Source organism: Apis florea, unplaced genomic scaffold (genome assembly GCF_048593485.1).
Source record: "Apis florea isolate Af1SG1 unplaced genomic scaffold, ASM4859348v1 contig_3696_pilon, whole genome shotgun sequence".
In the NCBI taxonomy this organism is placed as follows: Eukaryota; Metazoa; Arthropoda; class Insecta; order Hymenoptera; family Apidae; genus Apis; species Apis florea.
This window is the reverse complement of record NW_028256809.1, coordinates 2,050,185-2,063,563: the sequence shown is the minus strand read 5'-3', so window position 1 is coordinate 2,063,563 and position 13,379 is coordinate 2,050,185. Positions and strand designations below refer to the sequence as shown.

The 13,379-nt window shown below is 29.0% G+C and overlaps 1 protein-coding gene across 1 annotated transcript; it reads right to left on the bottom strand.

Annotated features, from left to right (window-relative positions):
* Positions 1-3,156: 3,156 nt before the first annotated feature.
* Positions 3,157-12,853, bottom strand: LOC100865874 (uncharacterized). Its single transcript, XM_003697459.4, is given in 8 exon segments — positions 3,157-5,965; positions 5,968-8,028; positions 8,120-8,317; positions 8,415-8,505; positions 10,073-10,118; positions 10,311-10,434; positions 10,513-10,723; positions 12,585-12,853. Coding segments are annotated over 8 exon segments (4,302 nt in total). The 5' UTR covers positions 12,731-12,853; the 3' UTR covers positions 3,157-4,540.
* Between the last annotated feature and the right edge of the window lie 526 nt (positions 12,854-13,379).

Here is a 13,379-nt window from a genome sequence, read left to right as displayed (position 1 = left end):
TCTCAAAATTGACTCTCCAAAAATATTTTACAATATATTAACACGAATATATTATATCTTATATATTTATGTTATTTTCGCATGGTTTTAGTAACTATAAAAACAAAAAATCGAATATTTGGTAATTCTAATGTTAAGATTCTGTGATGTAGACGAGCAATATACGCAATTTTTCGTTAATGATGCTGAGTAATTTCAGAGAAATTTATATTTCTAATGATATAGCACACAAACTTGCAATCTTCGTATTAAAAATAAATAATTAATATACAGAACCGTATTTCTACTTAGTTTCAAAATATAATTTCTATAACCTATTTTATTTTGAAACTTAAATTAAATATCACAGTAAAATAAAATAAAAAATATTAATGAGAGATAAATTTTGAATTATTTTCTGTTTTCTATGGAAAGGGATATATAAAATTTTGTATAGAAAGAATATTTAATCGACATGATAAGATTGCAACAATTGTAAGATTGCATTAATTTGTTATTACATTTAATATTGGATTGGCAAATATTTTATTTGTATTTTCTTCAATATATTTATATTAATGATATAAATGAACTCGGAAGAAAGTATAATAAAATTATACTCGAAATATAGCAGAAGATTACATAAAAAAATATATATTAAGAAAATGTAAAATAATAAACTTTCTTATTATTACACATGGAAATAATTTCAATTTCTTTAATCTACTAATTAGATGAATTTTTAGTCAAAAATTCTTTATCACAATTGAATTAATTTTAATTAGATTTATCTTAGATTCTAGAATATGGAATAGAGATATCACGATATATTTAAAAACCGAAAATTTCTGAATAAATAAATTATTAAATTAAAAAAAATAACAACAATAAATTATTATATAAAGAAATTAAATTTTTCTCCTATTAATAAATCAAACGTAAGAAAATTTTTTAACCAACCCAATCTTTCCAATAATGAAATTGTATCCTAATGTGCAATGCATCATCAGCAATATAAGTATGTTAAATAACACAGCATCATCAACGTAAAATCGTAACAACAACATAATTCAAAGTGATCAATTACGAATATTTGTTTAAATTTTGATGATAATTCGGACACGAGAGAAAATGAATAAGGCGATATTAACAAATATATATATAGTTGTCGTATACTAATAATAAGAGCAAATTCTATAAAGTCTATCAATTATTTCACTTCACGTGAAAAGCATCTAATCGTAATTATATTCCGCAATCATTGTTTAACAATCTGCACTTTAACAAACGGCCGTACAAACGTATCGGTATCATTCAAGAAAAATTACGTAGAAATAGAATGTCTCGAAACCTAAAGACAGTCATATCAGAAGTTGCATTTTTTTTGAGCGATCGTATTCAATACTCTTCATTGTTGCAAATTTAATATTTCATTCCAATGCAACTTCCTCTCATTTCACGCAGAAGAATATAATAACCCTTTGCGTTCCTTTTGCGAATCCTAAGATAATCTAAATATGCTATAATATTGATACATTAAGCATTGTACTCTAAATTTCTTTAGATTTAATTAAAGATATATGCAAACGTTACATATTTGGATGGCGGTTTCGGTGCTAGAATTAAGAAGGAAATAGAATATCCAGAATAAGAAGGGAAAGTATGTAGTAAAGAAAAGCATAATATTAGCTTAAAAATTAACTTCGATTGACTGACACGAAGCAGCAAACAGATAAATCGGACTGCAAAGGGTTAGTCGGAAAGTATTTTGTTAATATTATTCATCCGCATATAAAAAAACAATGACAATTTGATACAATGTGTTAGTTTAAACAAAATTATATATACCTTTACAAATATATATACGTACATTTTCAAATTCGTATTAATAATACATTTATATTTTCTGAGCACTCTCATCACTTTCACTGCATATATATAATATACATTAATTCTTTTTTCCTTTTCATATTTCTTTTATTTATTTTTTATCTTTATTTTACTTAATTTTATTCCCTTAAGTAACTTTGTAAGTTGTTCTAACCGTTTATATAAGATGTGTCTAAAAAATAATGAGACTGATTCCATACAATTGAATCTACAATATTGTATAAAATATGAATAACATATATGTATATATATATATATCTTATTTTATTTCATTATCAATATTAACTTGATAGAGTTAAGTATATATAATTATATAAGGATATAATGATTAATGACAATGTCATGAAAATTAAAGAAATGAGTAATTGCAAGCACAAATTCTTAATGATATTTATATGATTAGATTTAAATAAAATCTTAGAAAACAAAATTTATCTTGAATAAATATGAAATTTTATGATTCTCATCACATGTGATCGTTTGACAATTAATGATAATGTTAAAATGGAAATGAAATAAATTCATATCATCACAATGTTTAATCCACAATTTGAACGTGCAAAAATTGTCGCAAATAATTTTGAACAATTTTATTAAAGAACAAAAGAAATCCAAAACTTTATGTACCTTGATCTTTTTCAATATATACAACAGAAAATAACTCAAAGTAACGAGTGATGAAACATGAATTTTTGAATATAATCCAAAAATGAAACGTCAAAGTGAAACAATGGCACACGAGCAACTCATAATACCTAAAAAAAAAAAATGAATTGAAAATGAAATCTATGCTCTTCTGTTTTTTCAATTCTAAAAAAAATAATTTTTCCAATCATCAATCTCAACTATAATATAATGATTTGGTTGTGATCGATCAAGTGAAACGAATTCCAAAAAAGATTTTTCCAGCAAATCAATGATAACGTACAACTGTTTTGAAAGAGATAAGATTAATTTATTTATCATTAAGTAGCAAATATTTTGAGTCTCATTAGTTTCTATACACACCTTACATATCTGAAATCAACGATTTAATTTCATGAACGCAACACTGTGCACACCACCCTTTCTCCGAAACCCTTTGCCAGCAAAGGAATATTTTTCTAACTACTAAGACGAGTTTTACTTAAAATCGTTACAGTAGTTTTGCAAAGATATTTACTCTTTGATTATCGTTACCATGATACATAAAGAAAAAAAAAAGAAGAAATAAAATTAAGAAAGACTACTTTTTCTCGATTCTTTAATATTGAGCATTCGTTAATTAAAATCTATCGACGTTTGACCATAAGCGCAAAATATTATAATTACCTTTTCATTCTCTGGCAGTGTTTCGTGCATTTAGCTTCACGACAACTTTTTCTTATTTTTCTTGTTCCCATCTTTTTTTTTTTTTTTTTGAATAAAAAAATAAAAAAAGAAAAAAAAAACAAAAAGAAAATATTACTTCAAAGAAAATTAATAAATATTCTTGAAAATTATATCTTTTATATTATGGAATTAATTAAATTGAAATATATATAGATTAAAATAAAAAAAATGGTTGTCGTGAAATTCAAGGACCTACCTTGAAAATATCTCACGAAGTATAATCGAATTCTCAATTCACTTGACAAAGAATGATATAACCCAAAAAACTTCTTTGATGTTTTAAGATAAAAAATCTATTTTTTTTTTTTCCGTTTTCTTCCTATATATAGCATGTCATTTCGCGACTTCATCGTCTTCCTGATGCAATTACTTGATCTTTCCAAAATCGCGAATAGCTCGTAATATTATTTTTTCTTTTTTATTCTTGAACGAAGGCTCACACTCATTAACTACTCTAAGGAGATGCGCTACAGGTACAAAGGTGGAAAGATCGATAATTTGTAACACTAGGGGAATAGAGATCGTACGATGTCATGCTGCTACTTCTACCATTCACAAACTGGAAGGGAGAAGAAGAGAGGATAGAGGCAAGGTGAAAGTGTATTCCTTTAAGAATAAAGATTGATTCTATGGAAATTTACAGCCACTTCCTCTTCTCGTTTTAAATCCTATTATTTACTTCTTCCCAAAAAAAAAAAAAAAAAAAAAAAATTGAATCTAATGTAATATTTAACAATAAAGAATCTATTGAAGGATTAATCTATATCTTTCGATAAGATATTTACAAATGTAATGATATTTAAACTCAATGTATGCAAATACATTTAAATATAAAATCATCAATTTTTATACTATGTTTATACTATGTTCATTGCAGATCGGATTTTCTTCTTGTAATAATATAAATTCTATCCATTCTAACAAGTAATTATAAAATTTTATATATATGCTATATATGAATTCGTGTAATTTCTTTTCTTATAATTTGAAGATTTTTAATTTACATCCCGCATTAAAGCCGGTATCGTACATATTTTAAAGGTAAGTACCGACTTGGCCTCGCCGATTTGTGTTAAATATCGAATTTTGAATTCTAATAATATAGAATCCATATGTAAAAATGAAATATTTCATTTCAATTACACATAACAACTGTGTAAAATGTTAGCTAACATAAAACAGAAATGAAAGAAAGAAGATAGTTGCCGGATAAAACGACAATGAAGCAAGTGGCTGCATTATGCTAGCATTTGGAAACTACCTTTGAAGTCCACTACAAGACAGGATTTCCGTACGAACGTTATTCCGGTGGAGGTGGTGGTGGTGGTGAGGAACTGGGAGGTGGTCCGCTCGGCAATGGCGGTGGTGTCTTGGGTTCCTGCCGAGCAGACGGAACTGGGATCATGCTCTGATTGTGTCGTATGTTCGGTGGTAACGATGGTGGTGGTACGGACGTATCGATGGCACCGTCTGGTGTCATGATAACGTTACCCGCCGGATACATCGGGTATTGTTGTTGATATTGCGAGTAATACATGACAGGATCGTAAATGTATCCGGCAGGATTGAATATTGAGGGTGGTGGATAATTAGCAAAGAAATAAGAATCTGGCTGCGATTGATTTACATGGCCAGCCCTCGAGTAGCCTGGATCACCACGAGCTGAGGATAGATGGGGTGGGTGATGGGGGGGATTTCGGGTATTGTTACTATTGTAGGTTTCTTGCTGATAGTAGCCGTCGCGCTGGCCGGGAGCACTGTAATGGCCCGCCGATCCTGCTGGTGGTGGACCACGCCCGATATACTGGCGGCCGCCTCTACCGCCTCCACGTACCTTGTTATTGCTGCCTGAACTATAATGTCTGCCGTTCTGCCGCTCGCCCGGTCGATGTTGTCCGTAACCCGCCGAAGAGACCTGCGATTGCTTCTTTGATGGTGGAACACTAGTTGGACTCTCCTTCATTTCAGAACGATCGCGTTTTCGATTCTCATTGGCGAACTCCGCGGGAACGATGGTACTTGAACTGCTTGTCGTCGAGGGTGCACCGGAACTTCTCGAGATCCCGTCCGTACGAATTTTGATTTTTAACGGAGCCTGAACGACAGAATGGGCCGGCGAACTCGACACACTGTCGGTACCTTTCAGTCGTTCCTTAGGAATAATAATCTTGATACTTGTGTTTTGAGGAGATTTATTCTTATCGGTTGGCACTGTACTTCCACCCGAGCTTCCTGTCGATTCAGTACTTAGATTTAATTTATCTTTAGGAATTGTAATTTTTATAGGTACCGCAGATACAGCCTCTTCTCCCTTCTCTTTATCCTTGTCCCGATGTTTCTCTTTATCTTTGTCTTTATGTTTGTGTTTATGCTTCTCCTTGCTCTTTTCTTTGTCTTTATGTTTATGCTTTTCTTTTTTCTTTTTCTTTTCACTTTTATGATGTTCCGATCTCTTCTCTTCTGCAGGAGGTGCAACGGTAATAGTTGTCGATGTTGGGACAGAAAGAATGGATTCTGTGGTAGTTTGTACAGGGCCAGAGATAGCACTTATATCAACAGTCGAAGCTATCACAGGTTCGCTGATCGATGATAAAGGCAAACACTGATTTTGAGCAGATTCTTGTTGCGTAAGCATTATCGAATGAGATATAGATGGCTGATGTTGCGGTTGTGACGGTTGTTGTTGTTGAAGCTGCTGCTGCTGCTGCTGCTGCTGCTGCTGCTGTGTTGTTGTTGTTGTTGTTGTTGCAATTGTTGTTGTTGAAACTGTTCTTGATGAACTTGTTGTGGCGGTATTTGATTAAATGGTTGCAATAACGATGGCATAGTTGGTAGAGGCTCTTGAAGCAGAGCACTTATACTTTGAGCAGATTTCATTGGTGATAAATATTCGCTTTTAATTTGAGAATGTTCAGCTTTTATCGACATATCTGCCTTATAAGATTCCTTTTTAATTTGGAACTCTTGAGGTTCTTGCTTTATTATATTATTGATATCTAATCCATTTGTCAAACCTTGCTGATTCGAAGAAAGCTGTTGATGTATAGGCACCGTGCCAAATCGTGATATTGTTGGTTCAGAATCAAATGGTTTAATGAGTTCTGGTGGTTTCATATCGTTTGCAATTTGTGTAGCTCTGCCATTCGCCGATGGATTGTCTCTAATAGGTTGTATCAATTCTGGTACTCTGCCAAGCATTTTAGCAGCTTCGAAACTGGATGTATCATCCATTTTTACTTTCACTTGCTGCCCGCTTTCACTAGTGCTACCTGTACGATGCCGTTTATGGGACGTAGTGGATACATCGCTAACCGATCGTTTAATCGATTGTGCTTCTTGTTGCAAACCTGGTGGGCTTGCAAAAGGTGATACTATATTAAAACCTATCGATGTATCTGGTACACGTTCTTGTTTAGGAACTTTTGCAGCCGAAAGCGGCGTCTTTTGTTTAGTTTTAGGCCTCTGTGAATGAGATTCCCGAGGCGTTGGTATTTTTTCTGGACTGAATAATGATTTCGGTTTACTAGGAGGAGTTTGTAACACATTCTGTTGAATATCAGACGAACCTTTGTCTATATCATCATGTCGCGGTCGCTTTTCAGTTTTTGGATCGTCAAGATTATTCAAAGATGTTAAACTTGATGATTGTGAATTACTATTTTTAATTGTATCTTTTAATATTTGAGATACACCATGAGCAGTATGTTGACTGGATACTGTCTTCGAAGTTAATGGTTTCTGAGTAAGTAATGAAGTTGAAATCGAGCTACTTGGAGATTTTTCTTGCGAAAATGAACTTTGACTAGTACTCAATTTCACATCAGTTGTAATTGAACTGGTACTAGTCTGTAATTTATCTGATTGATTATATTTTGTATGATGTGATGGTTTCTGTGTATTTGAAGTATAAGTTACATCAATCGTTGGTTTTGGTGGAGGTAACGGTTTCTCAATAAGTTTTCTAACCTCCTCACATCTCTGTTCCAATGAATCAGACTTTCTTTGTCGATCGATTCTTGTTGGATCTGGATATTTATATGGTTTTTGTTCACAATCTTTTCTATGTTCTACAAGTTTATGCCTTGGATCATACATTCTCTTATCATGACCCTGATGTTTATTTTCTACACCGCTTAATCTGTGTACACTGTGATTATTATTACTAAGTTTTTCTTGTATATTTCCATGAGACGTTGGCTCTTGTAATGTTCCAATATCTGATCTATGAGTGGAATCGTTCAAAGAATTATCCAAAGTTGGTTCCTTCGGTACAGCATGACTGTGAGAATGGAGAGTACTACTACTACTACTACTACTGCTACTTGTACCAGTATTTGAATTGTACTCTCTTTGCAACCTTTGTCTATTAGGATCGCGTCTTGGTTCTCTAGCTTGAGTACACGAGTGCCTCTGAGGTACTGGTTGTCCAACTTTTATATCTGGTCTATGGTGATGATTATGATGAAGTGTTTTCTGTCCAAGAGGCAATGGATGTTTGTTTAGCACATTTGTACTAGATACAGGTTTATGGTGATGTGAATGATGCTTATTAATATCTGACACATGACTTTGCGCAACTGTTACTGGAGCTGATGCCTTCTCTCTTTCCAAACGTTCACGTTCTTTCTTTTCTCGATATTCCCGATAATCTACAGGAGGTCTCGCAGGAGCAGGAGCATTTTGCTTCTTTTCTTCTTGTTTTTCCGTTTGATGAGGTCGATTTGTATGGAATGTGGGTCCACCATCAACCGTCGTCGCAGGAGACTGTACTTTGCGAGGTTCCGCATCCTATAAAATATTAAATAGAATTATATTTATATTAATTTTAATATGAATTGATAATTGTTGTAATAAAATTTAATATGATATAATAACTTACAAAGGGTGAATTTGGTAAACTAGGATGATTAATGCTTGGACTTTGATTTGCAGATATACTCATTATTTTTCTTTTTAATCTTGATGGGCATTTATCAAATATATGAAGAAATTCTGCTGTAAGTTCTTGTAAAAGTTCCGATGTTACAGTTCTGTCGACGTACCAGAACCAATGCTTTCCTTCTGTACTTTGTGGTATCTATAAACAAATAATCATAATATTGAAATTAATCAAATACTTTTCGTGAGAAAAATGGAATTAAAATATTGCTTTATTAATATATAATGATATATACCTCCCAATTAGACCATTTACACGCAAGATGAATACAAAAACAGGCGACTACTGTTGGTTTATATTGCAGACACATGGTTGTCAAGTGTAAACTGAAAAGGAAAAATTTTTCTATAAATCAACATGAGAACGATAATATATCTTAATTGATATTTTTTGGTGAAATATAACCCAGGACATAAAAAGAACTGTACTATAAAAACAATGTACTAGTTCCATTAAACATGGGTAATATCAGAATAAAATCAGAACGAATTTCTTACGAATTATTGAAAATAATTAACAATATTTCCAATTATAACTTTCGTAAACGGAATTCAATTCCAAAGAGTACGTTTCCAAAACAGTTAAAAAAGAGTATATCTGAATGTAATACTTTCAATATATCCGAATACTTGATGAGCTATACAAAAATTTCTATATAGATATTATTATCTAAATAAATATTTATGCGATATTTTTCTACATGATAATATAAATGTAAGCCCTAAGATATTCTGTTATATCATAATAAATTTACCAAAGTTTATTCTAACATAATCTCATAATCCATAATGATAAAAATTATTTTAGTTATTTAGAATATTTTAGTTAATATTAAATTGTATATAAAATATTTAATATAGAAATAAAAATTTTCAGTTATTAAGTTTTTTTTAAACGGAAAATATATTTAAAGTAAATATAAAACAGTTTATGAATTTAATGTATTTTCATTAAAAATTATTTCTTGAAAAAAATATATATATTAAATATGATATAATATTATGCGATATATAAAAATATCAAAAAAAAATAATTTCAATTTTTTGTAACAGAGATAAATTAGGGCTTAATCTACACTAATATTTTAGTCATAATTATGATCTATTTAAATATTATTCATTGAATAATATTTGAACAGATTATAATTAGACTGTATACCATACCATAATGGATTACTAATATAAAATATATTCTAATAGTATGGTTATTTATCCTTTTTGTATTGTTAAATGTTTTTAGACATTCACTCATCATTACACTACTTTCACATTCATTTCATTCATTCTTAATTTGTTTTGTGCATCTACAGCTTAAAAATAAGTGTATATAAATATAAAAATAAAAATTGGACAATATACCGTAATGTAAGAGAAAACGATCAGTCCTTAAGAATATTTCATTTACCTTCAATTAAGCAATCCTCATCGTGAACTTAGTTTACGAAATAAACTTCGTTTCGCTTTGGCATACGTTCTCTTTAGAATCAGACATTACCGCGACTGCAACGCAACATTCCTCCCCAAAAGTTACTGTTGACATTTAAACATTCGCATTAGAATTTAGAATAAAATATGAAATCAAAGTAAACTTTTGTATTCTAAATTTTTATTTTATATTCATATTTAAAATTAATAATTAAATTTATTCTTTTTGAACCAAAGAATGTCTATAATGACATATTTTTGTATTTATAAAAAATATATAATTATAATAAATATTAATAAATGTAACTTTATTTCACGTTTACTTTGCTTTCTAAAAAGAAAATAGGTCAGAATGTTGCGCCAGTGGCTATTGCCTGACAGTCTTAGTTTGGAAATATGCTCCAGCTGGCATCTATTTGACCAGAAGACTGCTAAGAGTAAGAGATACTAGGAAATAATGTGTAGCCACCTGTTAGATGCCATGAAGTATGAAGTCTGGGCTAAGTCCTTGCTCGCTGTAAAAAGAGTTAAAATAACTGAATGAAAGTTTTTATTAATTATATTTGAAGGTCTAATAGTTAATAGTAATATAATAATTTATTGAATTATTTAAACTTACTATTATAATAAAATTTTCACATAAAATATAAAAAACTAAAATCTAAACAAAGTAATATTATATAAATTTCCAAACATAATTTATATACCTTTAACCAGTTGACAACATCTAACAACATGTGTGTGGGGATGATCAATGGCGACATCAAACCCCAATGTTTGTAGTAGAACATTTTCATTGAAAACCAGGTCTTGAGCTTGCTCAAGATATTGCTATGAATAAAATAAATAATTTATAATACTTATATTTATTACAAATATGTTAATATTAAATTTAGTTTTTTATTTTACCTCAGATCTGACATCAGGTGAGGGCTGATCTCTGTGGAGACACATATGAGCTGTTTTGATAACATGTTCTAACTTGCGTGGTTGTTCTTCGACTTTTGCTGCCAAAAATAATGCTGCTGCTGCAATTGCATTCCTGTGGAAATGTGACAGCGAGTGGAATACGTAAAACCTGTGCATATATACTATTGCTGTGTTGATACATAATTGTGACCTATATTTATCTAATAAAGGAAAATATATTTAATAAAACATTATATTTAATATATTATTAATTGCATAATAGATTGTGGTTTCTTTTAATTATAAATTTTTAAAAATTTTTGTGCTATCCAATATAAATTTATTTTAATAATCATCATTTCTTCTTTAATGTATTTCCTTAATTATATTTCAATATATGTATATAATTATTTCATATAATTAAAAAACTCAAATTATTTAATACTATAATAATGTGCAAATAAATAGAATAATGAAAATAATATATATGTATTATTTCAAATATTTTTCATTGGAATATTAATCATATATATATGATTAATACTATATATAAATTTATATAATTATTTACTATCCAATATTTCAATTTTAATTAATTATATTTAAATTATAATTAATTTAAATAAAAATTATTAAAACAATAAATATGATTAAAATACAATTTAATCATTTCCTTTTAAATAATTAAATTAAATGGTAAGATTAAAAAATAGAGGCTACAATAGATTATATATAAAAAATTTTATTTAATTTGCTTATTACATTAATATGAAAAACTTAATAAGAAAATCACAATTTTAAAACATCAACTCCTAAATTTGATTTAATATTTTATTTATATCATGATCTTCATTTATGCTTTTTATTATTAATTTTCATATCTTATAATATTTATTATTCTACTAAAAGAAGAATATATCAATTAAGAATTCAAAGTAAGTTATAATATAAAAAAACTTAGAATATAAAAATAAATATTATACTATATATTATGTATTTTATGTATATAAAATATACATATATTATAAGTATTATATACAATATAAAAGTAAAATAGTTTACTAATATAATTATTTTTAAAATTAATATTTCATTAGTCTCTCATATTTATAAATTTTTAATTTAAAATAAAATTGAAGACTATGTTGAAGTTCTCACAACTGGAAAGATAATTAAGACATTTATAACTTTCAAATATATATCTGAAACATAAAAATATTATAGAAAATATAAAAGTTTTCTATATATTATATTTGTAAAAATATTCTATAATATACTTCTGAAATAAAAAGTATTATTATATATTTGAATAGTCTAATTAATATAAGTTTAATATAAAAAATAATATAAATTTTATAATTAAATAATGATCTAATATATTAAATATTTTATTTAAAATACTATTTATTATATGTTTATTTTTAATTTAAAAAAATATTGGTAATATGTGATAATTCAATATTGACAAATTTGCGTTAGTTCTGATCTGATCATAAACATTACTTGCATATACATATATATGTATGTATGTATGTATATAAAAATTAAGATATAAAAAAAGATATAAAAAATAAAATATACTTGCATAAAAAATATAAGCAGAAATTGTAGCTTTGGTTGGTAATACTGTCAAACTTAGCTTAGCAAACAATGCTGTCTTTTCATGACCTTATTCTTTGTTCTCCTTCTTCAACAAAAAATTCTGATGGTCATTTTAATTCATTCACATTATTTTATGATCAATATAAAAATGTTGAATAGCACAAAAATTCCGAAATTCATTGTATATTAAAGTTAACAATAAGAAGTTCAATATGGAGAATCGTAATCATGACGCGTGACCTCTTCTTTTGCACGTCACTCATGTTTACAACACGTTTTAAATTTTATATTCATCTCGAAATACGAAGTATTAAAAGATCGATATAAAGAGAATATAATCACATAATTGTATGTATTCATTTAAAACAATTTAAATGAATAGGAGAAAAATGAACATAAAATGATTATGGGGATAGGGGGTAAGGGAGGTTGAGAAACACGCAACTAAACATGCACTTTTAAAAGGATACACCACAAGCCGCTGTCCCATATCCTGAATGAAATTCGCTGCCTGCTGCCGGTAGCTTAGTTCCTTATCCGCGTCGATGCCGCATCTTCTGCTCGGCGTGTTTATAAGCTGTTCTTTCGTAAAGTACCATTTTTCGTCAGCCGCCATTTATATGTACACACAACACGGTACTAATGATGCGCACTTCACGGCGGTCGCGATGGTGGCGGCGAGCACACAAGGCATGCACAACAGCAACACGTTGAGAACTTCACGTCACTACGCTAACCGGAAACTCCCCTCCAAATTTATACCCATAGAACTTTTCACAGTAAAACAATCACATATTAATTATTAAATAAATAATGTTATAATGTTGCTACTTTACTTCATAGATATTTAATTGTCTCTTCTATAAATTATTTTTTGTTTATTTTATGCATTTTGCATCTTATGCGAAAGTTCCATTTTGAATTCCGGAAATAGTATCTTCTTTTTTTAAATTGTTTGATACGTATCCAACTTCACGGCACTGCTTTGGAATTATGCAGTAGATGAAAAACCAACTTCAGAAATTCTTCAGTACTTTTACATATATATATATTTATGACATTAGATTGTCGTAATTTATAGGTTAATACGAAATTTTGCAATACCGTTAAAATTATTTTATGGACGTTTTATTTGTTTAATATTTTACAAAATAAGTTTTTTTCCGTATAATAATCATAATAAATTAATAAATAATATCAATCTTTCGAAGTGTATTACAGTAATGAACTTATTTTTGATAATTTATTATAAAAACCGCTTTTTA